Consider the following 22,987-nt stretch of genomic DNA (forward strand, 5'->3'; position numbering starts at 1 on the left):
TATTATTATTATTATTATTATTATTATTATTACTCTTGCTGTTTCGTGCCTCTGCTAGCCCTTAGGGTGGCTACCTCGCCCACAGAGGGAGGAGGACCAAAAGTCGTAGACAATTAAGTTTACCGCACACACACTTCTGTGCTCGGTTTTCAGCGCTTGGTGCCCCCTGCTAATAGGGTTAGAGACCCGCTGCACCGTTGTAGAAATATCTGCATGAGATAGAGCAGTTGGTAGAGGATGATATACGTTATATATGTCTATTACTTGCGTTTAGGCAGCTAGGTGTTCACAGGGAGCAAAACGCTGGAGGAAAATACAGCAGCTTAGCTGGAGGTGTAAAGTTCAAAGTCTTTTTTTAAAAAAACAAAAAACCCCAAACCACCTCTGATCGTGAAACGCGTCTCTCGCGTTGGACCAGCCAAAAGTACCCAACACACAGGGCATGAGGATGAATGAGTGGAATGAGCATCGCTTTGAGGAGCTTAAACCCGGCGTTTGCAGATCAGACGGGATAAGCTCGCCGCTGTAATTGCATTAGCCAAATAGCATTGGGTGGCTTGGAAAGAAAGAGAAGGTGGAAACGGCGGCGGCGGCGGGGAGGTGGGTGGGTAGGAGAGACAGAGGCGCGCACACAGAGCAGACAAGAGACGAGATGGGAGAAGCAGTAGCTTGATGTTGGCAAAAATTTGCAGATCCTGGTGTGTGTTAGCTGTCAGAGCTGCTGGCTGGAGATGTGCCAGGATATATATATACATATTTGTGTGTGTATCTGTGTGTGTTAAAATGGGGAGGTGGCAGCAGGGTGGGAGAACCAGACTTTGAAAGAACCTTCCAATGACGATTATAGCGCTCTGCAGGGAGAGTTCCGCTTTTATATCCGGGAGACACGATTTTCTTTGTTCTGAGGAAGCTGAGAAGGGTGGTGAGTTGGGGGGGGGGGTGAGGGAGAGAGAGAAAGATGCTTCAGCTCTTGATGCAGCCGAAAGACGTCCTCGCGGGCAGCCCGGCTCGCGTACCTTGCTTGGGCGGAGAGCGAAGCGTTTCCTCGCGTCGCTGTCCTTGGTCCTGAAACTGCGGCTGCGAGGGCGGCCGGCTCGAGAGCCCAGGAAGCAGAAATCGGTCCCCTGAAGGCGAGGAAGCGTAGAGTCAGCCGGGCGACGAGACAGTCCTCCCACAGTCCCCTCCTATTGTGAAACTGATACCATGCTGGAGAGGAGGCGAGGCGTTCGTAGTCCCCAGCCCGCTCTCGTTTCGCCTGGTGTCAGCATTTGGGGGAGAAAGCGTCTGCTCCTATGGTTTAATGAAGGACACACACACACCACTCCCTCCGCGTCCTTGAATATTGCATGGAAGAAGTTGGTGGCGAAAGGTGGGGGGACATGGGGCGATGAGATTGTGGCAGTCTTTCTTTCTCTCTCTCTCTCTCTCTCTCTGTCGTTTTTTGGTTATGTGTGAGTGGCCGCAGGCTCGCCCCGGGGCCTTGGATTTCGGCTAGGAGCGGCTCCGGCTTGCAGTTGTAGCTTAATTTATGCCCGGCACGTTGCTATATGTGTGTGTATGTATGTATGTATGTGTGTGTATTTATGTATCCACCTATTTCGCTTCCGGGAAGCATTTAACGGTAGAGCTCTATCACTCTGAGCAAATCGGTAGCCTGGGCGCCCTGTTTCCCCTTTGGTTTGTTCCAACTGGGCAGCAAAGGAAATTGGGATCGAAGCGCCCAGATTTAATTAACAATTGAAGGGTGGTGGGGGTTTTTTGGGGGGGTTGTGTTTTTTAACCAGCTGCCTTCAGGGTGGGTGGGTTTTTGTGGTATTGTGGGTTTTTTTGCGGGGGCGACTACGTAGAGCTAGAGAGAGAAACCCAGGTAGTGTCAGTGTGTTATATTTCTGAAGCACACCCCTTGCATGCCTTGGAGCCTGCTTATCAGATATTGCTCAGAATATCAGACGGCGTTTTATTCGCCCTGCACAGCCTCGGGATGCGCTCAGGCGCGCGCAAGGCTGCAGTGTTCAAAGCTCTGGCCGCGGCGATGGGGGGAGACGTTAGTGGGACTCATCTGGAGCAAGTGGCTAAGGGGTTTGGCAGCGTCAGATTTCCCAAGAGGGTCTCTCCGCCCTTCTTACTTTAAACGAGGCTCAGTGTAATAAGGAACCTTCTTCTGGAGGGGTTTGGAACGTGCTTCGTGTTGGTGGTGCCCTCCCCCCCGCAAAAACCGCTTGGTTTTTCGTCTCCCTGCGCCAGCTCGGCTGGCTTTTAAATTTCTCCTTCTCAGGCCACGCTGCAAAGTGACATTGCCAGGCACTCAACGTTGGGAAGTTGAGCTGCTCTCTTTGTGGAAGGCACGCTTTTTGAGAGAGAGAGAGAGAGAGAGGTATAGAATCCAAGCTCAGCGTGACCATTGGCACTTACAACCGAGCGTACTTAATATTTGGAGTACTGGGGCTACAACCACCCCAATACAGCTGGTTGGGAGACGGGTGGTCACCATCAGTAGTTGCAGTACGTGGAAAGCTTGTATATGCTACGGAAGAAGGCCAGGTGGAAGTGCTATAGGGCAAATGTTTTGCACGCTCGAAAGTTCCCCGTTCAAGCCCTTCATCAGGAGGTCGGGCGTGTCTGAAACTCTGGAAAGCCGCTACCTTGTCAATCTGAGCAACATTGGCCAAGATGGGACCCACGGCAGACTGCCTGGGCGAGGCAGCTTCCTAAGGAGCTACTTGTTTCTTTTTCTGTGGTGGGTGGGAGCAGATGGCCTCTGGGTAGACCCCCTCCCTCCCCAAGAAGCCAGGCGGACCTTATCTGCCCTCCTCTCTCCACCACCCAACAGAAGAAGCTCTGCTTTGGGGAGTAAGATGGCCAAGGTGACTCCGAAGCAGCTCTGCCTAGTAAAACCGGGCTGTAGGCCTGCGCTGAGCGTGTCTCGGGGGCTTCAAGGGCGCGCCGCTTTAAGGGAGCCTCCATCCCGGCTCTGCGCCGGCTAAACCTCCCCTGCGCAAGGCTGCAGGTGAAGGAGATCAGCCTCCTGGCAGAGGAAGGACGGACTCCGCTAGGGGGGCCAGGTGCGAGCAATGCCACCTAATTGTCTGGTGAAGGTCAAGCTATGTATGGCGGAAGCCGGTAGCAAATAATGCTGTTGTAGTCGGTGGGATTTAGAGCTGCCTCGAGGGCAGGACTCGGTCGTTCCGCGTTTACGAGAGCTGCTGCCGATTTATTGAATCGCTACAAAGCTGCCCTTCTGAATTTGTCTTCCGTGATTTCCTGCGCCGACGGCGCGCTCTAGGTGCGGTCCAGCTGGCGCGGAGCGCGCGCGATCCTGAAGCCACTTAATCCGGCCCTTCTTGCATTTCAACCGAGCTTTAGGCCCGTTGACCCCAAAAGGAGCCAGCCCAAGCAGCTGCCTTCGCCTAAGCGAGACTGCCATCCTTTTCCGTGGAGGGCCAGGCCCCATGAGCTCGGTGGGGCTTGCTTCCCGGTGAAGTGGGCTGCTGCACGCGGACCTTGGAGGGGGGGTGCGGCGTCGAGGCTGCAGTTCGGCTCCTGCTTTCTGGATCTGAGGGGCGCTGCTGTTCCGTATTCGGAGGGTTGGACAAGGACGGAGGTCTCCACAATGCCCCTCCAATGCCCTTGAAGACAGTCAAACGCCTTTTCCAACTCCTTAGAAGTCGCTGGTGAGAAAGACTGCGCGCAGGGCCATGACCACACCTATCTAAAAAGCACTTAAGGCAGCTGAAAGCTAAACATGTTTTTAAGGCAGGATGCCTGCAACCCGCCCCCCTCTTTTGTTCAGACCGGCGAATCTTGGCATGACGGCTTAAGTGCTTTATGGACGAGAGCCACCAACGATTTCCCCTCACGTAGCTCCATAGTCTCCCATTAATCTTTCACGAGATGTTCTGCAGAGTTAAGAGGCTTGGTGGATTACAGCCAAAAAGGCGCTCGTTCGACACAGTTTACTCCGGAGTCATTGGCTTGAGCTGTACGACGACGGCTTCCAAAGCAGGTCTAGCTGCTTACTGGCTTCCCGTGCTTAAGCTGAGGGAAGTCTCGTCGAGTTCAGGGGCGCTTTACTCCCAAGGAAGTGTGCACACTAAATTGTACCAAGCATTCGGTTATACAGCCGCGCAACCCGATTTTGTGCACTTGGAAGTCGGTGCTAATGAGTTTAGTGGGATTTATGCCCACCACGCCTGCATTCCTAGGATTGGGCCGCATTAGTTCCAACGGGGTTGGCTTCCTAATAATCGCGCATATTATTCCATGGCTGTAACCTCCGCACCTACAACTGCGAGTAAGCGCCATGTAACTCGGAAATATTTTCCTCCAAGTATGTATGGCTGTGAGCTTAGCATAGGAGCCAATTCCTAGGGGCCGAAGTCCCCCTAATAAAGTATTTCAGGGGGCCGGTCCCTAATAGTAGTAGTAGTAGTACAGTAGTAGTAATTATTATTATTATTAATACCCCGCCCATCTGCTGGGTTTCCCCAGCCACTCTGGGTGGCTTCCAGCAAAATATAAACACATAATAAAACGTCAAACATTAAAACCTTCCCCATACAGGGCGGCTTTCAGAGGTATTCTAAAAGTTGTGATGGACATTGCCATTCAAATGGTGTCCTTGTCATGTGATTGATTCTGTGGGGCGGAGCTTGCCTGGTCCCCCCAATATTTTATTCAAGTTGGCACCCCCGGAGCTTCGGATCGCCTTCTAACAGCCCGATCCTATTCCACCTTCTCCCAGAAGTAAAGCCATTGATTTTATTTATTACACTGTTGCCATGTGCAATTAATTCCTATGGAAAACAAAGGGAATTGTTTCCGAGTAAGCCCACGACCCTGTTCACCATCTGACACCATTAATTTCAGCAGGATTTATTTTCTAGCAAGCGTACATAGAATTGGTCAGTTTTCCCCAACCTGGAGCATCTCCCCGCCTAACTTTGGGGCCACAACTCCCATCAACCCTGACCATTGATCATCCTAGCTGGAGCTGATGGGAGTTCGTGTCTTAACATCTGGAGGGCAACAAGTTGCAGGGGGGAGAAACGGGGGCCTTGGGGGCATCAGGTTGGAAGCTGGCTGCGTCCCACCCATCGGACATCTTGGGCATCAGCAGAAATAAACTCCGCGCCAAGGCTTCCAGAAATTAGAGCATCACATTAGGCTCTCGAAATGGAGCTACTGTTGCACTAGGTCCAGAGCTAAGGGTCTTCTAATTCCTACCATTAAGGGGGGGGGGGACTCCAACACGCCCCCCACAACCTGTCTTTCAAGCTTAAATATGGAGCGTAACTTGGGGTTGGATTGAGCCCGCCTTCCCCACAGTGGCGCAGGCGCACTTCGAGAGCACCCCCTGTTGTCACTCAAAAACTGCTCCAGGGGGCCGTTCATTTATTTTATTTTTCCCGCCGGCGCCCGACTGGAGTTCTGTGCTAGGACGTTGCTCGCTTGCACCGAGAGTATTCTTGCACTAAAATCGCCGGAGGCCAGATTTTATTTTATTTCTGCAAGGGTGCACGGCCGGCTGTGATGACCGCTAGCAGACACTGCAAAGTTAGTATATTGCATTAAGTCTTGGATCGCTTTTTAAGAGGCAGGGGGGTTGTCGTACATCGACATACATACTATTTATCTGTACTGAAAGCGAAACAGGATTTTAGGCCAATCCTGTGCGCACTTGCAAAGACACCTCGCTTCTTTCAGTAGGCCTTCCAAAGCAGTATGCGTTGGGGACACGGTTTTAGTTTGCAATCCTCGACGTCTACCGGAGAGTAAGGCTGATGTGATTCTGCATAGCCATGCATATAGGTTTATGTCGTACTTAATTTGGAAAACGTCGCTGGCATTGCAGTGGCGTCGGACCGTTTGCAGACGCGAAATCTAAACCAAGTCCGCAAGGTTCCGTGCAGTGCGTAACTCCATCCGGATCTGGTCAGATGCAGGTGTTAATGGACAGCGTTTCTTCGAAACGAAAAGCCCCACCGACCTCGCGTTAACTTGCACAGTTATAATGGGACCGCATGTGCAGTTTCTGGAGAGCAGGCCGTGCCGAGCTCGGCGGGGCCTCCCGGAGACAGCTTGCAACGGCTGTCTGGCTAGGAGAACTTAAAACAGGGAGGTCATAAAGTCGTTGCAAAGGAAACGTTGCTCGGGCAATGCTTTTTCTTCTTCCTTTCTCGTAGTAGCCGCGGGGCTGTCGTCGGGTTTGCAAAACGGGGGCGATTTTCAACGTTGGTGCGAAAGTAACAGGTCTCCGGTTGCAGGGAGTCGTTTGCGCCCTTCCTGGGGTTGCACGTGGAGGAAAGGCGGGGCGGAGGAGCCCAGCCCAGGGGCTAAAGTGGCCGCGCGCGTGGTTCCGCTGGCGCCTCTGATTAGCGCCCTCCTTTCCCTCCTTAGCAGCGCGCGCGCGCGCGCAGGTGTGGAGGTGAGGCGGCCGCAGCTGCAAGCAGTTGGCTGCGCTAGAGTAAAGGCAGGTGCGCGCGCGCCGCCCCGCGTCCTCCGCAGGGTTCCTTCGGAAGGGCGCCAGAACGTCGGAAGAAGATCGTCGTCTTTTTTGACCTCGGTCAGGTTAGCTGTTTATCCTCGAGAAGTTAATGTTTCATTTCTTTACAGCTAGTCAACAAGCCTGTTTGTGTGGAGCTGTGAACGGCTGGTCCCCCCCCTTTTGTTTCCTGGGGGGCGAGGGGGCGTGTTGGTGGGTTGGGGAGGGGTTGAGAAGGGGATGGCGATTTTTAAGTTTCTGTTTCCTTGCTTTTTCCTTCTCTTGGTGAAGGTCGTTCTCTTTGCTAGTGGCTTGGGTAAAGGTGCATTTGAAAATCAGGATTTCGTGTGAACGTGTGGCTTCTGGGAGTGCCAGAGTTGTAAGCTGGTATGCAAACCAGAGGGCATATGTTCATTTGCACATATTCTAGGAAGGGCTGTAAATCTTTGGTAAGAGTGCATGCTTTGCACGTGGAAAATCCCAGGTCTAACCCCTTTGCAACTTCCAAGTCGGACTGGCAGAAGCTCTTGCCAGAAATTCTGCAGAGCTGGTGCCAGTTATTGTAGAGAAATAAAACCAATAGTCTCCACTTTGTGAAAGGCAGCGTTCTCTGTACGTGCAGAATTCCTGATTCTCCCCCCTTGCAGAATGCTGTGTTGGCATTACAGTATGTGGAGGCCAAGTATTTCAGATTTCCAGAATTATATATATATTCACCAGCGCATTGGGCAAAGCTGGAATGAGAGCTCAAGGAGGTGCACTCCAAACTTCAAAGAGGAGGCTGTAGCTGGTCAGATTGCACTCTTGTGTGAACAGCTCTCTGCATGCAGCCCCATAGGCCCTTTGCAACAACTTAATGATTATTTTTTTTTGCTATCGGGAATCAAAGCAAAGCAGCTAATAGTCAACATTAGCTATTATTAACTGCCGTTTGACTCAGAACCTTGAGAATGAAGCTGTTTAATGTATTCAGTGCAATTCTTAATGACATTAAGGTTGCAACCTTGGGCTTGGAGATAAGCGTCAGTGGGGCTTCCTTCTGAGGAGACATGCTTGAAAAATCCCAAGTCATCCTTGTTGTGCTTGCCGATCACAATATTGAAAGCCAGGAGCAGGTTTAAAATTCTGTGTGCAGATTTTTTCCTTCCATCAAAAGACTTGGGTATTCTTTTAAAATAAGAGCTGAACGTTTGGGGGAAAGTTTTTTTCCCTTTTTCTTTCAGGCGGAGGCAGATTCTCCCTGTGCGTGTGGCTGCACACATTTGCTTCTAGAGAGGCAAGTGTACTATTCCTATGTGCCATCCTGCTGAAATTCCTCCAGAAATCCACATTGACTTTCAGTCCTTACTGATGTTAGAAGGAATCTCTTGCTAAGGCTGCAGGTGCAGGTGCTGAGCTTTCCTTTAATTTCCTTTTAGGGGGAAATTATTGCAGTTAGACCTTTTGAGACTGGGGCTTTCTCAGGTCTTCTGGTTTGGGTATGGGAAATATGCAGGTTTCTTTCAGTACAGCTGAAAAGCATTCAGCATAATTGGAAGTAGAGTTCAGGAGAGGCAGATGGCTTAAGATCACAAAGAGATGAGGTTTACTAGAGTCTTGAATTGGAGGCAATATTTGATTGAACGAGCTTGCATGGGAAAGATAGCGTCTTCTCAAGCCCGCAGGAGGACTGCGTTTAAATGCTTGGCCACAAAACTGGTGTTGTCCTTTCCAAAACTGTATAGTTAATGGGGCGTATTCTAAAGTCAAGTTCTGTTGATCTGAACTGACATTGTTCGTTAGCTCCGGAGAACAGCCTTACACAGCTTGCCAAAAGTTTTGGAGAACAACTTCACCTTCCTTCCTCATTTGCCTTTCTGGCTGGGCCCTAAATTTCATTGAAAGCAGTGAGCATTATTTAGCATCCGTCAGATTGTGCAGCTGATGAGGCAAGTCTTCTTTAAAGCACCACCCTTCCTCTATGACAGCAACATCTGATCATCCAGATGTTTCTGAACTACAACTCTTGACCATAGCTGGCATATCCAATAGCCAGGGATGGTGGGAGTTGCTTAGTAACAGCTGGAAGCCCAAAGGTCTTCACGCCTGTTCTTAGCTAACTGGTAAGAAATGGTAGTCAGGGATGAATGTGAAACCCCCCCCCAACTTTTTACATCTGCTTCTCTCGTGACACATAGCACGCTTCCATTAAATTTATATCACTTCAGCCAGCATATTTCCCTCAGGATAGACTTCCTCTGTAACTTTAAATTAGCAATGGGAAACTTGGGCCTTGAAGATGTTTCTGGATTCGAATTTGAACTTACCATTGGCCAAGCTGGCTGGGACTGATGAGTCCAGCAACATCTGGTGAGCCATACATTCTCCATCATTGCTTTAAATCCTACAGTAATTCTTTGCAAGGGGAAGGATATTCCTAGAAATCCGGACTCTCATTTCCCACAAACTTTGGCATCGGAGCAGTGTTTCCCAAACTTAGGTCTCCAGCTGTTTTTTGGACTACAACTGCCATCATCCCTAGCTAGCAGGACCAGCAGCCAAGGATGATGGGGATTGTAGTCCAAAAACAGCTGGAGATCTAAGTTTGGGAAACACTGATCTAGAGTGCAGAAGAGTAACTTTAGCCAGTTCATTAGGGTTTCATAATTTTATATTGCAAAAAAATCCCCTTAGACTGCTTTGTCGCGGTCAACGCTTGCTGTTTAAATGATCCCATCATGTATCTTTGATTTTAGAAAAGTGGTTCACAGCATTTGAACTGTTAAAGGGCAAACTCGGAGCAAGCTCCAGAGCCAGGTTTCATTACTTGTCGCCTGCAAGACCGAAATTCAGGCCAGCAGCTGCGCATTGGGAGTCTTCCAAGAAATGTTGTTTTCTGCCACCTGTGGGCGGTATTGTCAAGCTGGCAGACCACAATGTTTAAGGTTGGAGGGTTGCGTTTGGCCTGCTCTGCAAGCAAGATAATGGAGTGCGGCTTGCATTTCAAGTAAGAAGGGGAACCTTTCGAATGGCAAGTCCTGTAAGAAAGGCTCTCTTCTGTTGGTAAGAGGCATCTTAAGCAGAGCTACTGACACAATTTATGGGATGCCTTCATGGTTCCCCTCCAAGCCAGAACTCAATTTCGGCGCTTCTCGGGTGGGTACCATTGCCATTATAAGAGAACAAGGGGTGAGTTCCGGCACCTCTTTTTCTAGAAAAACAGCACCTGGGTGCCTGTATAAAGTAATCTGAGCTTGCTTTCGTAATTAACCATAATGTACAAGCGAGAGCATGATGAGTAATGTGTCAATTTGCAGAGCCAGAGGAATGGAATCTTTATTTTCCTAATATAAATGGGGAAATAGCCGGTTGACATCTTCTGTTGCCTTTCAACTGGTTGAAGCAAGTGGCTCAACTTTGTTAACGTCTACTGCTGAGAGTTTGACTCATTACCCTCAACCACTCCTACAGCCTTGCTTTAGAGAAATGAATCACAGAGGAGAGGTTATTGGCTTGGCAGTGAGCAGAAATTGAAAATGCCACGTTGCAAAGAAAGCAAGCAGTCGGAGCTGGATTTGAAGAGGAGGAAATTGCCAGTAGACACAAATCTGCCTTCTGCCCACACCAAGCCTGTATTGCTAAAATTAAGGTGGACCTTTGGCTCTCAGAGAAGAGGTAGAGAATAGAGGCAGATAATTCAAAGGGGGGGGGGGAGGAACTTGTGTGTCTGTTTAAGTGCAACATGGGGACTTAATACATATGGGGAACAGGACAAGGAATTGAAAGTTCCCAAGGTTATGTACACAGAAACCTTGAACTGATAAGATCTGCCCCTGAAACGAAGCAATAACTCCAATTTGCGAGCTGCCAAACTTTTATTCTTGCACAAAAAAGTTGCATTCCATTTGCAAAGCTGAATCAGAATTGGTCATCTTGGTGTTCTGGTGAACCCAGTGCCTTTTGCTCTGTTTGCTTATTGGACAATCTCCGGGTACTTTGCTGCAGATTCCGGCCAAGATTCTTACTCCCAGTTGTTTTAAAACAACGCCTGATAAAATGACCCCTTTCCTCACAAGTTGTGCTTCTGAAATTAAGAAAGGTTGGGGCTCAGTTCCGGTATTCAACACAAATTCCCGAGCTCTGAATTCTTTAGTGTGTCTTTTGCCGCCGACTCTGTTTTGGGGTTCTAGTAAAACAAGAAACCTCAAAGTGTATCCCAGAAATCTGAAATATGGGCCTCTACCCTGTTTTGGGGAATACAGTCATACCTCTAGTTACGTTCCGCTCTTGTTAAGTAACTTTCAGGTTATGAACACAGCAAACCTGGAAGTGTTTACTTCTGGGTTCGCTGCACGAGCAGAAGTGATCTGCGTGCTTCGCACATGCGCAGAAGCGATAGGTGCTCTTTGCACACGTGCAGTAGCGACACTCTACTTATGTACTTTTCTGGGTGCGGACGGCACCCTGGAACAGATTGCGTTCGTAAGTAGAGGCACCCCCAAGCAGCTTAAAATGAATGGTAGGTTTATGTTTCGGATAGCGGAAGTGGTCAAAGGTGAAATTTAAAACAAAAACGGAGAGTACCAGCAAACTAAAGTAAACAATATGAGGTGATTGGTAATGGGCATTTAACTTCATTTCTGTCATATTATCCCCCGGCCAGCTAAAAAAATAAAATCAAGACAGGATTAATATAAAGAGAATATAACAGAACGATGACTTTTACTTAGGAGAAAATCTTTCTTAGAAAAAAGAAGAAATGCATTTTGGACTGGGGGGTGATGAAGTATGAATATTTGTCCTCTTCAGTTGGTAGAGTGTGAGATTCTTAATCTCAGGATAGTGAGTTCGAGACCCACATTAGGCAAAAAATTCCTGTATTGTAGTGGGCTGGACTAATTGACCCTCATGGTTCCTCACAGCTCTTCAATTCAGATTTTACTATCCTTCTTTTCCCCATATAGTGGTACCTCGGGTTAAGTACTTAATTTGTGCTGGAGGTCCGTTCTTAACCTGAAACTGTTCTTAACCTGAAGCACCACTTTAGCTAATGGGGCCTCCTGCCGCCGCTGCGCTGCCAGAACACGATTTCTGTTCTCTTCCTGAAGCAAAGTCCTTAACCCAAGGTAATATTTCTGGGTTTGCGGAGTCTGTAACCTGAAGCGTATGTAACCCGAGGTACCACTGTACTGGTTTTTAATGCATCAGCTGCTTTTTCTAAACATTGGTTTTATTGCGCAAAAGTTTAATTTTCGAATTGCTTCCACCAAACGTTTGTGTTTGAGCAACCGTTTTAAATTTTAGCAAAACTGATCGACTTGCAGCTCAATCCAATGCATGAGTACTCGGAAGGTCTGTTAAATTCAAAGTCGTGTGCATGTGATTGCAGCTTTAGTGGCCAGTTAAGATCATCACACGATTGCTACTGTATTAGTCAAGGGTAAAAAACAAATGACCTTCAGATCTGCTCAGGACTGAATTTTGTGTGTGTGCAATTATTCTGCAAGTACCCCCCCTGCATAATTAAGCATGGAATTTCCATTTATGCAGATGGGTGAGGATATATGCATACTGTTGACAAAATGCATTTGGCCTTTTGCTGCACTCGGTGTCTTTTTACACCAACTTACCTGACAGCTGTGATGTGTGATGCCCATACGATTTCAGATCTTTGCAAGATGAATCAAATGTTTGGACGGAGGTGGGGGGGGGAGAGAGAGGGTGGGACTATATGTGTAAATAGCTGAGTTGTGCAGGCAAACATTTAAACAAACATTGAGAGGCATCTGTTTCCAGTTTGAAAATAATGATAATAGTAAATTCACCCCTAGATCAAATGTGTTCCGAAGCTCTTGAGCAGATGGAGCGAAATACCTGAATGAAAAGGTATTTGCTTGTTAAGTAATCCTATGTCTAAAAGCCGAATGAATAGACTCTATTGGTGTTTCAGGTGTAAGTCAACCTCCTAGGTTGCTGCTTTTAATATTTCTCTGTGTGGCAAGTGAGATCAATTGTCAATGACCTTGAGGATGGAAAAGAGTTGTATTGTCATTTAAAGGGTTTGAAATACCCTTTAAATTTCCCCTTACAAAAGCCGTTTTGTAGATACACTTGAACTGATGTTTTCTTTTATGGTGATGCTTGTCAGCTGTAGTGGATTTGTGTGTGTGTGTTTAAAAAAGCCTTTTTATTCTGCTTCGGCACTGCAAAATATTAGTCTTGAGTGAAGCCAGAAAGCCTGTTTTTTTAAATAATAATAATAAATAAAATGCCAATTGACATTTGAATAAGTCTCTCCTTTATTAGTCAGGTTTGTGTGTAATCTGTGGGTGGTACGCAGTTAAATCTTGCTCAGAGTAGACCAATTAAAGTTAATGGACCTAACATTGTTGTATTCATTTCAGTGGGTCAGCTCTGAGTAAAACACAGTTGAATACCACCCTGTACCAAAAAAACTACAATAAAAAGCTCAATACTGTAACCTGTTTATATTATGCAAATTAAAGACACGCACATAATTTTTACATTTTGCATAATTACATCTCCCCCCCCCCCCAGCTATGGGGATTGGTAGTGTGTAAAGCAGCAAATCTCCATGCTTAAACTGGGAGTTTTGCTCAGCATTCCCTTCCAAGTATTGCCTACATGAACTTTTAAATATATATTCTCAGCCATAAGGGCTCTTCAAGGAAACGTGCAATTTTCAGGATGCTGAATTCCATGCCCAGCTCCACATTTCGCACACTTTGCTGTTTGTGTTAATGCTCTGTGAGTTTTGGTGCAAGCTCCGTTCTCTCTTGTGAAGCGGAAAGCTTCTGACATTCAGATAAATCCTGAGACTCTTGCCTGAAATTTGTAGTCTCCCTCATGACCTTCCTGTTACAATTAGGATTGAGACACATGGTATACTTTTTGTTTCCTCTTTGAAATGGCTCCTGAAAGCGTGTGGCAAACTTGCCAGACCCAAGGCATGGTATTCCCCATTCCTCTTACGTTCTGCTTTGTTGTGAATGCAAAATAATTAGTTGTACTTCAGAATTTGCAGCCATACTGAGAAGGGAATTTCTCCTGCACTTTCTTTACCACCCATCGTAAAATATTGCATGCATATATGATCATGCTTTGCTGGATTGCCTGCTGAAGGTTTTTTTCTTTTGGCCTGCTTTGCTGATCTCTCCTGGTGAGAGAAACTGGAGTTGACAGATGGTTTTACTTGCATTTTAAGTATCCATGGCTGTTTCTCTTCTCCAGGTGAATATTTTGTTTTCCGCAAATGGTTAAACCTTCTAGAGGTTAAGGTTTCTGTTCTGTATCATTCACAGCGATGACCATTCTTTGCTTCTCTTGCTTGCCCTGGGCACAAATAAATACAGAGCTTTCTTTCTTGTGAGTTTTTAACATTGCATTAAGTATTACGGAAGAGGAACCCAAAACCGAATTTTGAATTCAGTTCTGTTCTTGTTCGGTGTGTGTGTGAATTATCTAGATTTCTGGTTGGAATGGCTGTGTGTTTATGTCACCAGGCTACGGAAGCAGAAAGTACCCTTTTAAGCGGACCACAATATTGTACCCCAAACATTTGTTTTAAAACAATGGAAGATACGGTAGTTAAAAGCAAAACAAAAAACCACATGGGTGTGCTGGAGAGCAGGGACTGATATTTTATCCCTTTCTGGAGAGAGAAATTGCCATTATGCTGCCAGTATTTGAAGATCATCCTATGCTACTAGCCCAGCAGGCGTTGTTGTCAAATTGCTGGGACTCCAGCATCTAATGGATTACAACTGGAGCTAGACTTCTGTAATATCTGCCAAATTACACAAACAGAAAGCAACTGCAGGCTTGCTATTCTGCCTTGCTCGACACAGATAGTTTTAGCAAGTAACATTCAGCTTTGGCCTGCAATTTCCGAGCATGCCCTGTTGAGCTTGGGGAATGGGCAGCAGGGCTGGTTCTTAATAAATACGCTTACGTTTCTGTGACATTTGGCGAGGGATTATTATTATTATTATTATTATTATTATTAAATTTCTATACTGCCCTTCATCTGCAGATCACAGGGCGGTTTGTAATATAAAAACACACAGTTTCCTGCAAGATTTTCATTTCAGCTCTTCAGACTCCGCAGTAGTGTTAATATAATCTGCGCCTTTTGTGGTGTGCAGCTGAGATTTTAAGTAGTCTTCAGGTGTGTTAATGCTATCCCAGACTAAAGAGAGGTTCGGCTAAAAAGCCACTTTGGGTGTATAAAGCTCCGGAAAAGGTTTGGCAGACGTCTCCAAGGACCCTGTTCTGTTGGAAGATTCAGAACAGGCAAAGGAAGTGTGCACAGCACATTGTTAAAACAGTGGCGTTTGCTTCAACAATATATAGTGACTAAGCACTAAACTTGCTGGAAACTCGAAATGTGTTGCAGTGTAAGTGTATGGGAGCAACTGTCATAAAAAGTATAAATAATAATAATAATAATAATAATAATAATAATAATAATAATAATATTTATACCCCGCCCATCTGGCTGAGTTTCCCCAGCCACTCTGGGTGGCTTCCAATCAAGTGTTAAAAACTTCCCTAAACAGGGCTGCCTTCAGATGTCTTTTAAAGAGAAGATAGCTGCTTATTTCCTTCACATCTGAAGGAAGGGCGTTTTACAGGGCGGGCGCCACTACTGAGAAGGCCCTCTGTCTGGTTCCCTGTAACCTCACTTCTCGCAATGAGGGAACCGCCAGAAGGCCCTCAGCGCTGGATCTCAGTGTCCGGGCTGAACGATGGGGGCGGAGACGCTCCTTCAGGTATACAGGACCGAGGCCATTTAGGGCTTTAAAGGTCAGCACCAACACTTTGACTTGTGCTCGGAAACATACTGGGAGCCAATGCTGTTAAGTACAGAACCTAGTTACAGTCCTTGGAGTTCCTGTTTGCTTGCTTTTTTAAAAAATAAACGTTTGCTGGAATCCTAAAGGGCATGCCAACCCTCTTTAAGTAAGGGTTTCCCAAAATTAGGATGTGTAAAATATTTTGATAATGCAGGGAAAAGTCAAAATATTTATCTTCCTAGCTTTCTGGGAGGGAAACATGTTTAAACTGGACCCGCACTGGAGGAACTATAACAGGCACCCCCAGACTCGGCCCTCCAGATGTTTTGGGACTACAACTCCCACCATCCCTAACTATCAGGAACAGTGGTCAGGGATGATGGGAATTGTAGTCCCAAAACAGCAGGAGGGCCAAGTTTGGGAAATGCTGCTTTAGAGTGTTTCCTGCCCCCCCCCCAAAAAAAGTGATAGTTTGCATTGATTGAGTGTTTTGGCACTTAAGACCTTGATGTTGGGAACGGGGTACCTATGGCCATCGCAGATGTCCCTGGATTTACAGTTTTTGCCCATCCCTGACCTTTGGCCACGTTGGCTTGGGTGGGAGTGCCAACAACACCCATCCTTGCTTTTCTGCTAAGTGAAAACAGCAAGGAGTCTTGCAGCGCCTTAAGCTAACACGTTTATTTTGGCATAAGCTTTTTTGAGCGCTCGCTTCATCAGGCATATGATATAATCCCACATTGCCAGGCATATATGCACACATGGTGAGAGGATGGAGAGGCGTTGCGGGGGGGGGGGGAGGCAGAGGAAAACAAAATGCAAAAACAGAAAGGAAGAACACAGTGATAAGTATGTAACAGCAAATTAGTGACAATAAACCAGGCTGTGTTGCTGATAACACAAACATCCTGTAAAGTCCGTAATTTCAATTCAAGCACCGGTGATAGATATTGTCTCTGTCCTTTTTGCATTTTGTTATCCGCTGGCCTCACTCCTCTCTGTTCTCCCTTCCCTTCTTCGCCCCCCAATTTATAATTCTGTGTGTATAAATAATGCTTTCTGGTTTGGGATTTTACTTCATGTGAATTTTAGGTCTACAAAAGTCATAATAAATGTGTTAATCTTTCACATGCTGCAAAAGACTCTCTGTGCTGCAGTGGACTGACATGACTGCCCCTCTGGAAATTTATTTATGCTAAGCAGTGTTTGTGTTGCATGGGGTTGCCGTGGAAGTAATTACGGCTTACAAATGATTCCAATGGAAAACGCTTTAATTTATAATTTTAATTATAACTTGGAATTCAGATCTGCTCATCCTGCAGGCACATCCTTAAAACAGATCGATGGTTTTAGCACCAGGAGTGTGCTGGGTGTCCTGCAAATAAGAAAAAGCAAAAGACAGAGATCCCTGTCCCAAGCAATTTGCAGACCAAAGTGAAGAAGAGAGAAAATATGAAATGCCCAACATTCAGTACTTTTGTTTCTGTGCTTTTCTAGGCACCTAGTGTGGCTGGGGCAACCCAGTCAGATGGTCAGGGTACAAATAATAAAATAATTATAATAATTGGTATACTGCTATCAGGATTCATAGTCTGATTCTAACTACATTTATTTACTTGGAAGAAAGTCCCATTGGTTTCCATAGGACTTTCTCCCTGAAAAGCTGCATAGAATTGCAGTCTCCATAGTTCAGTTGTCAGCAGCAAATTATTGAATGCATGGCAGCTACTGTATTAAAATGGCCTAGGACCCCCCCCCCCCCCCGGTACAATATTGCAGTTGCGGAAACACATTCTGGAAGTATGGCAACCATCTGAAATTTCCAGACACTTCATATATATATATAAACATGCAACGAAAAACAGTACAGAATCCAAATATCAAGATTACTCTGAATCTCCTGGATTCCACCATTCCTTCCCTGGGTTCTTTTAGTTCTATTTTCAAGTGCATATCAATACTTCTCCAATTTTTCATCTTCCTAAGTTACCTATACAGTGGTGTCTGTTCTTAACCTGAAACTGTTCTTAACCTGAAGCACCACTTTAGCTAATGGGGCCTCCTGCCGCCGCTGCACCACTGGCACACGATTTCTGTTCTTATCCCGAAGCAAAGATCTTAACCTGAAGCACTATTTCTGGGTTAGCGGAGTCTGTAACCTGAAGCGTATGTAACCTGAAGCATATGTAATCCGAGGTACCACTGTACATTGTTACATTACAAGTGTATTTTAAATCCTGCTAATATTTTGACCTGCTTACAATGATTTTGTATATACATTATAAGCAGAGATCTCCAGACTCTTAAACTGCAGTCAGCTTGGGCTACAATAGGCATAGGCAAATGCGGCCCTCCAGATGATTTGGGACTACAGCTCCCATCATCCCTGACCATGGGTCCTGTTAGCTAGGGATGGTGGGAGTTGTAGTCCCAAAACATCTGGAGGGCCGAGTTTGCCTACGCCTCGGCTACAACCAAGTACCTCAAATAATTGTTTGGCTAAGAGATATGATATGTGTAATTAGAAATTAAGTTGCACAGATATCAATAAGATACGTGCTGAAAATGAATGTGTCATTTCCTGTTTACGTAACTTCATGCTAGTCCCATCCATTGGGGGGGGGGTTATGGACCGGCTGGATGCTGAGGGGTAGGGGTGCGCCAGCTTGGGAACCCCCAAGGGGAGAGGTCTCAGAGCCCAAGGGATTGGTGGTGGGACAATGATGGAGAAGAGAGCAGCTCAGACAATAATAATAATAATACCCCACCCATATCTGGGCGGCTTCCAGCAACATATAAAAGCATAATAAAACATCAAAGCTGCGTTACAGGGGCTAATGTCTGATCATGTGATGGAACAGTGCAATGCATTAACGCATGAGACAACTTCCATTGACCTGTTTTTAACCTGAGTATTGGATCTGTTTAAGCATCATGGACTGGCTGGATGCTATGGGTTGGGTGGGGGGCAACAGCTGGAGAACCCCCAAGAGAAGAAGGCTCAGAGCCCTGGGGATTGATAGTGGGATGATGGTGATGAGGGAGAAGAGGGAGCAGAAGGAGGAGGTGTTGGAAGCGGAAGGGGCAACAGGGTTTAGTGAGCAGGAAGAGGCTGGGGCAGAGAGCAGTCCTGAATAGAGGCAGGAGAGGTGGCGGAGGAGGGGTCAAGAGGCACAGATGAGCCCGGATGCAGGAGAAGCTGGGAGGTCTCCCCATCCTACTGTGACCACTTCAACCCCCCCCCCCCCCCGGTCTCATAGAACAAGAAGACAAATGAAGAGGGCAGAGCCAAAGACAGATGCTTCAACAGAGTCTTGGATTTCCTGGGAAGGCAGGGACCCTCATTCCCCACAACTGCCTCATAGGGGCTGCAATAACAATAATAATACTAATAATTTTATTATTTCTACCACGCCCATCTGGCTGGGTTTCCCCAGGCACTCTGGGCGGCTTCCATCAGAACAGTAAAAACAGCATAAAACATCAATCATTAAAAACTTCCCTAAACAGGGCTGCCTTCAGATGTCTTCTAAATGTCATATAGTTGTTTATTTCTTTGACATCTAATGGGAGGGCGTTCCACAGGGTGGGCACCACTACTGAGAAGGCCCTCTGCCTGGTTCCCTGTAACTTTGCTTCTCGCAGTGAGGGAACCGCCAGAAGGTCCTCGGAGCTGGACCTCAATGTCCGGGCTGAGTGATGGGGGTGGAGACGCTCCTTCAGGTATACTGGACCGAGGCAGTTTAGGGCGTTAAAGGTCAGCACCAACACTTTTAATTGTGCTCGGAAATGTACTACAAATGTCTATAGTGTCTTCAGGAGTACTTAAAAAACCCCACACCTATGAAATATTTTTTTTCCTTGTAAAATGAGTGAAGCATTTTGATGTCAACAATTTAAAAAATGTGCTTTTATGCAAGCTAGTTTAGTATTAGGGAATGGAAATGTACTTGGAGATTAACGTGCTTGTCTAAGGCTGTGCTCTCATGCATGCAGTGCTAGGATCTGGCTGGAATGCTCTGTAGGATGTTAGTATATTATTACATTTCGGAACCAGCTTTTTCTCTTGAAAAATACTTCGGTTGTTCTGACAAATGTGTCCTGGAGCATTTGGTGCTGGTTTGTAGCACACTGATGTGCTTATATACTTTCTGCATGTATAGCTTGAGGGTTCTGAAATTGTGTTTGGTGCAGCAGCCCCAAGATAACATCTTCGAGTCGCTTGCTGTTTATAGTGTCTTGAGATTGCAGAGAAGGAAGAACGGAATAGTTAGTTCCTGCTAGTTAGGGATGATGGGAGTTGTAGTCCCAAAACATCTGGAGGGCCGAGTTTGGGGATGCCTGTTCTAGCTCCTCCAGTACTGGTCCAATTTAAACATGTTTCGCTCCCAGAAACCTAGGAAGATAAATATTTTGACTTTTCCCAGCATTAGCAAAACATTTTATATGTCCTAATTGCAAGGCGGAGAAGGATATTTAAGACTTGATTCACTTTTTTCTACATGTACAATTCACTGTAAGTTTTGAACCTGCAAGCATAATCAATTAAAAGGTAGGAGGCGGGTATTCTATAATTTTATCTAGTATTTCCCCCCCCCCCCAGAGTCTGAAATGCGCAGCGGGCTCATATTAACAGCTTGCACCTGCCATTAACTTGCAACTAACGTAATAATGGATTCCCTTGCCATTTTCAACAACCTTTTTGTATCTGTCTAATCAAGGGCGTACAAAATTCCAGTCTCTAAAATTTTCCATTAGAAAAGCCTCACAGTTTTCCTGTATTGAAAAAAATAAAAATCTTATAGCAGTTTGGGGAGAGGAAATGAAAAGGGTTGTAGCTACTGAAGTCCTTTTACCATGCCCATGTCAAGGAATGAAGTTAAAAGTAGTTTGAAAAGTGATGCATCTGCAGTGTCATCAAACTGATAATAAAAGCAGAACACTCTTTTATATTCAAGAATGGCAAGCAAATTTCCATCTCTTATTGGTACCACGCTTCAATATTTTCGGCTCTCCCTCACAGTAGAGAGTGTGGCGCAGTCCTGTGCATCTAGGCTGCTTAAATGCAAAAGGCAAGCAGGAATAAAACCTACTGAAAAAGAGCTGTGCATTTAAATGTGCAAAATGCGGCCCGCAATCTCTGCAAAAGGTTTAATCACTGAGGGGTCTCTGTGGTCAGTCTAGCCTGTTGTGAAGAAACAGGGACTTCTCTGCCAAATTGTTATCACTCCTCCAACAAACGTCTCATGGCCACAGATTCCTCGTCTCTGGGTGAAAGTTTCTAAACCGCAGCCCCTTGCAGATCATGCTAGTCAAAATAAAAACCCATTTGGGTTATCCAGTGATTAAATTGTAAGTTTTGTAATTGGTTTTTGCATCCCTCCCCCTCCCCCTTTTGGGCTCATTTTTGGAGTACAGCCTCTTAAGCGAGACAATTTCGTTGGAGCCCATGATGAGGGATTTCAGCTGTCCTGTTGGGCTTGGGGATTTTGGTCTGGTTTGCATTCAGTCGTAATTAAAATGAAACAATAGGAACAAGTAGCATAGTTAGTGCATGCTGCTTATGGCCTGCACTGGAATTTCGCCAGGGGCTTTTTGCACATGGCTATAGGCCACTTGTGACCAGGTGAAGATGCTTGGATGCCAGGATAACGTATCCACCATCTGGAGGTCCATCCTTAGATTTTGACTGTTTTCACACACTAGCAACACCCCCTGTAGAATTCTTCCTGTTACGTTTTGTCTGCACAATCGGAATGAATTTCAGGAAACAAAAAGTCATACTGAAAAATGCGACTTTTAAGCCGCCTGGCCTCCAAAATGGCAACTTAGGCGTTATGTTTTGGCGACTGGTAGCCATTTGGCGCCTAGCTTATACAGTGGTACCTCGGGTTAAGTACTTAATTCGTTCCGGAGATCAGTTCTTAACCTGAAACTGTTCTTAATTTGAAGCACCACTTTAGCTAATGGGGCCTCCCGCTGCCGCCATGCCGCAGGAGCACGATTTCTGTTCTCATCCTGAAGCAAAGTACTTAACCTGAGGTAATATTTCTGGGTTAGCAGAGTCTGTAACCTGAAGCGTGTGTAACCCGAGGTACCACTGTATATCTAGAGTTTCTAACACTGCTTATGATGATAGAAATGTACTATTTTCAATTATTATTATCCGCTTAGTTGCTACGGATAATAACTGCTAGTAGACCTATCCTCCAGATACTTGTTTAAACCTCTCCTAAACCCATCTGAACATGACCATATCCCGTGGCAGTGAACTTGACAAATGCATGTTTTGAGAAATTCTTCCCTTTTGTCCTTGGTGTGAAATACTGCAGTTCATTGGGTAACCGTGAGCTCTGTCATGAGAGAGGATTCTCCCTGTCTGTTCCCTCGGTGCTATTCAAAATTTCACACATCTTCCCCCCCCCCCCCACAAGAAAACCTAAAAAAGGACCAAAACACTTTTCAACTTTCCTTGAAATGGAACGTTTACTTTCTTTCTCAGACAGGGTGATCAGAGACAACATTGGAAAATACAACCATAATAATAATAATAATAATAATAATAATAATAATTATTTATTATTTGTACCCCGCCCATCTGGCTGGGCCTCCCCAGCCACTCTGGGCGGCTTCCATAGAAACAAAAAATACAGTAAAATATCACAGATTAAAAACTTCCCTGAACCATAATAATAATAATAATAATAATTTATTTATATGGTGCCCAACTGACTGGTTTTCCCCAGCCACTCTGGGCAGTTTCCAACAAATTAAAACACAATACAACATCAAACATTAGGAACTTACTCAAAAGGAAGCCACACTCATCTCAGTGAGACTAAAGCGTTGTCCACATTTCCTCCTGTGGTGTGCTTAGAAAGTACGGGTCTGACCAGTTGCCATCCTTTGCTCCTTTCCAAGGGAAAACTTGCTCTTTAGCAATAAAGGTAAAGGGACCCCTGACCATTAGGTCCAGTCGTGGCCGACTCTGGGGTTGCGGCACTCACCTTTATTGGCTGAGGGAGCCGTTATACAGCTTCCGGGTCATGCAGCCAGCATGACTAAGCCGCTTCTGGCGAACCAGAGCAGCACACGGAAACGCCGTTTACCTTCCCGCCGAAGTGGTACCTATTTATCTGCTTGCACTTTGACGTGCTTTCAAACTCCTGGGTTGGCAGGAGTAGGGACCGAGCAATGGGAGCTCACCCCCTTGCAGGGATTCGAACCGCCAGCCTTCTGATCGGCAAGTCCTAGGCTCTGTGGTTTAACCCACAGCGCCACCCGCGCTCCTTCTTTAGCGAACAAACGGCAATAGGTGGTGGCGGCAAGAGTCCGAATTGCCATTTGCTCTGCTTGAGCGCCAAAAGAGCATTTTCCCGTTGTGTGGAAGCAACAGGACAAGGGATAAGTGTTGATAAGCCCACTCTCCCAGGCAAACATGTATGCAGTTTCAATTTAAGGCTTAATTTGGCATATTATATCTGGATTGAGTGCTGTAACGATGCAAACTTTTTGAAAAGCAAAGCAAAGCCCCTCCTTGTAGGGAAAGGATTATGTGTTCTTTAGGGATGAAAGATGTCTGGTTTTCAACGTTGTGATACATTGGCAGCAAAGCATCTCGATATACCGATATATCACGATGTTTGAAATAAGGATGTGTAACTATGTAGAAGCGAACGGGGCAGTGTTCTGGCAACTGCTGCTACTTAGG

General features: G+C 46.0%; 1 protein-coding gene across 19 annotated transcripts in view; it reads left to right on the forward strand.

Annotated features, from left to right (window-relative positions):
• ELAVL2 (ELAV like RNA binding protein 2) overlaps positions 1-22,987 on the forward strand; it is a 158,159-nt gene that overhangs the window by 27,699 nt on the left and 107,473 nt on the right. For 3 of the 19 annotated variants that reach the window (XM_083420401.1, XM_083420405.1, XM_083420390.1), the window contains exon 1: positions 6,365-6,567. The exons of 3 other annotated variants lie outside the window; for them this stretch is intronic. Coding sequence is in view for 4 of the 16 variants with exons in the window: in XM_083420395.1 (XP_083276521.1) it covers positions 5,530-5,553 (24 nt within the window). In the remaining 12 variants the exon portion in view is untranslated. Of the gene's footprint in view, positions 1-5,336; positions 5,554-6,278; positions 7,870-8,448; positions 8,584-22,987 lie in introns of those variants that run through there. 13 more of the 19 variants (XM_083420404.1, XM_083420394.1, XM_083420389.1 and 10 more) reach the window with 10 other exon arrangements.

Source organism: Podarcis tiliguerta (genome assembly GCF_965153285.1).
Source record: "Podarcis tiliguerta genome assembly, chromosome: 17".
Lineage (NCBI taxonomy): Eukaryota > Metazoa > Chordata > Lepidosauria > Squamata > Lacertidae > Podarcis > Podarcis tiliguerta.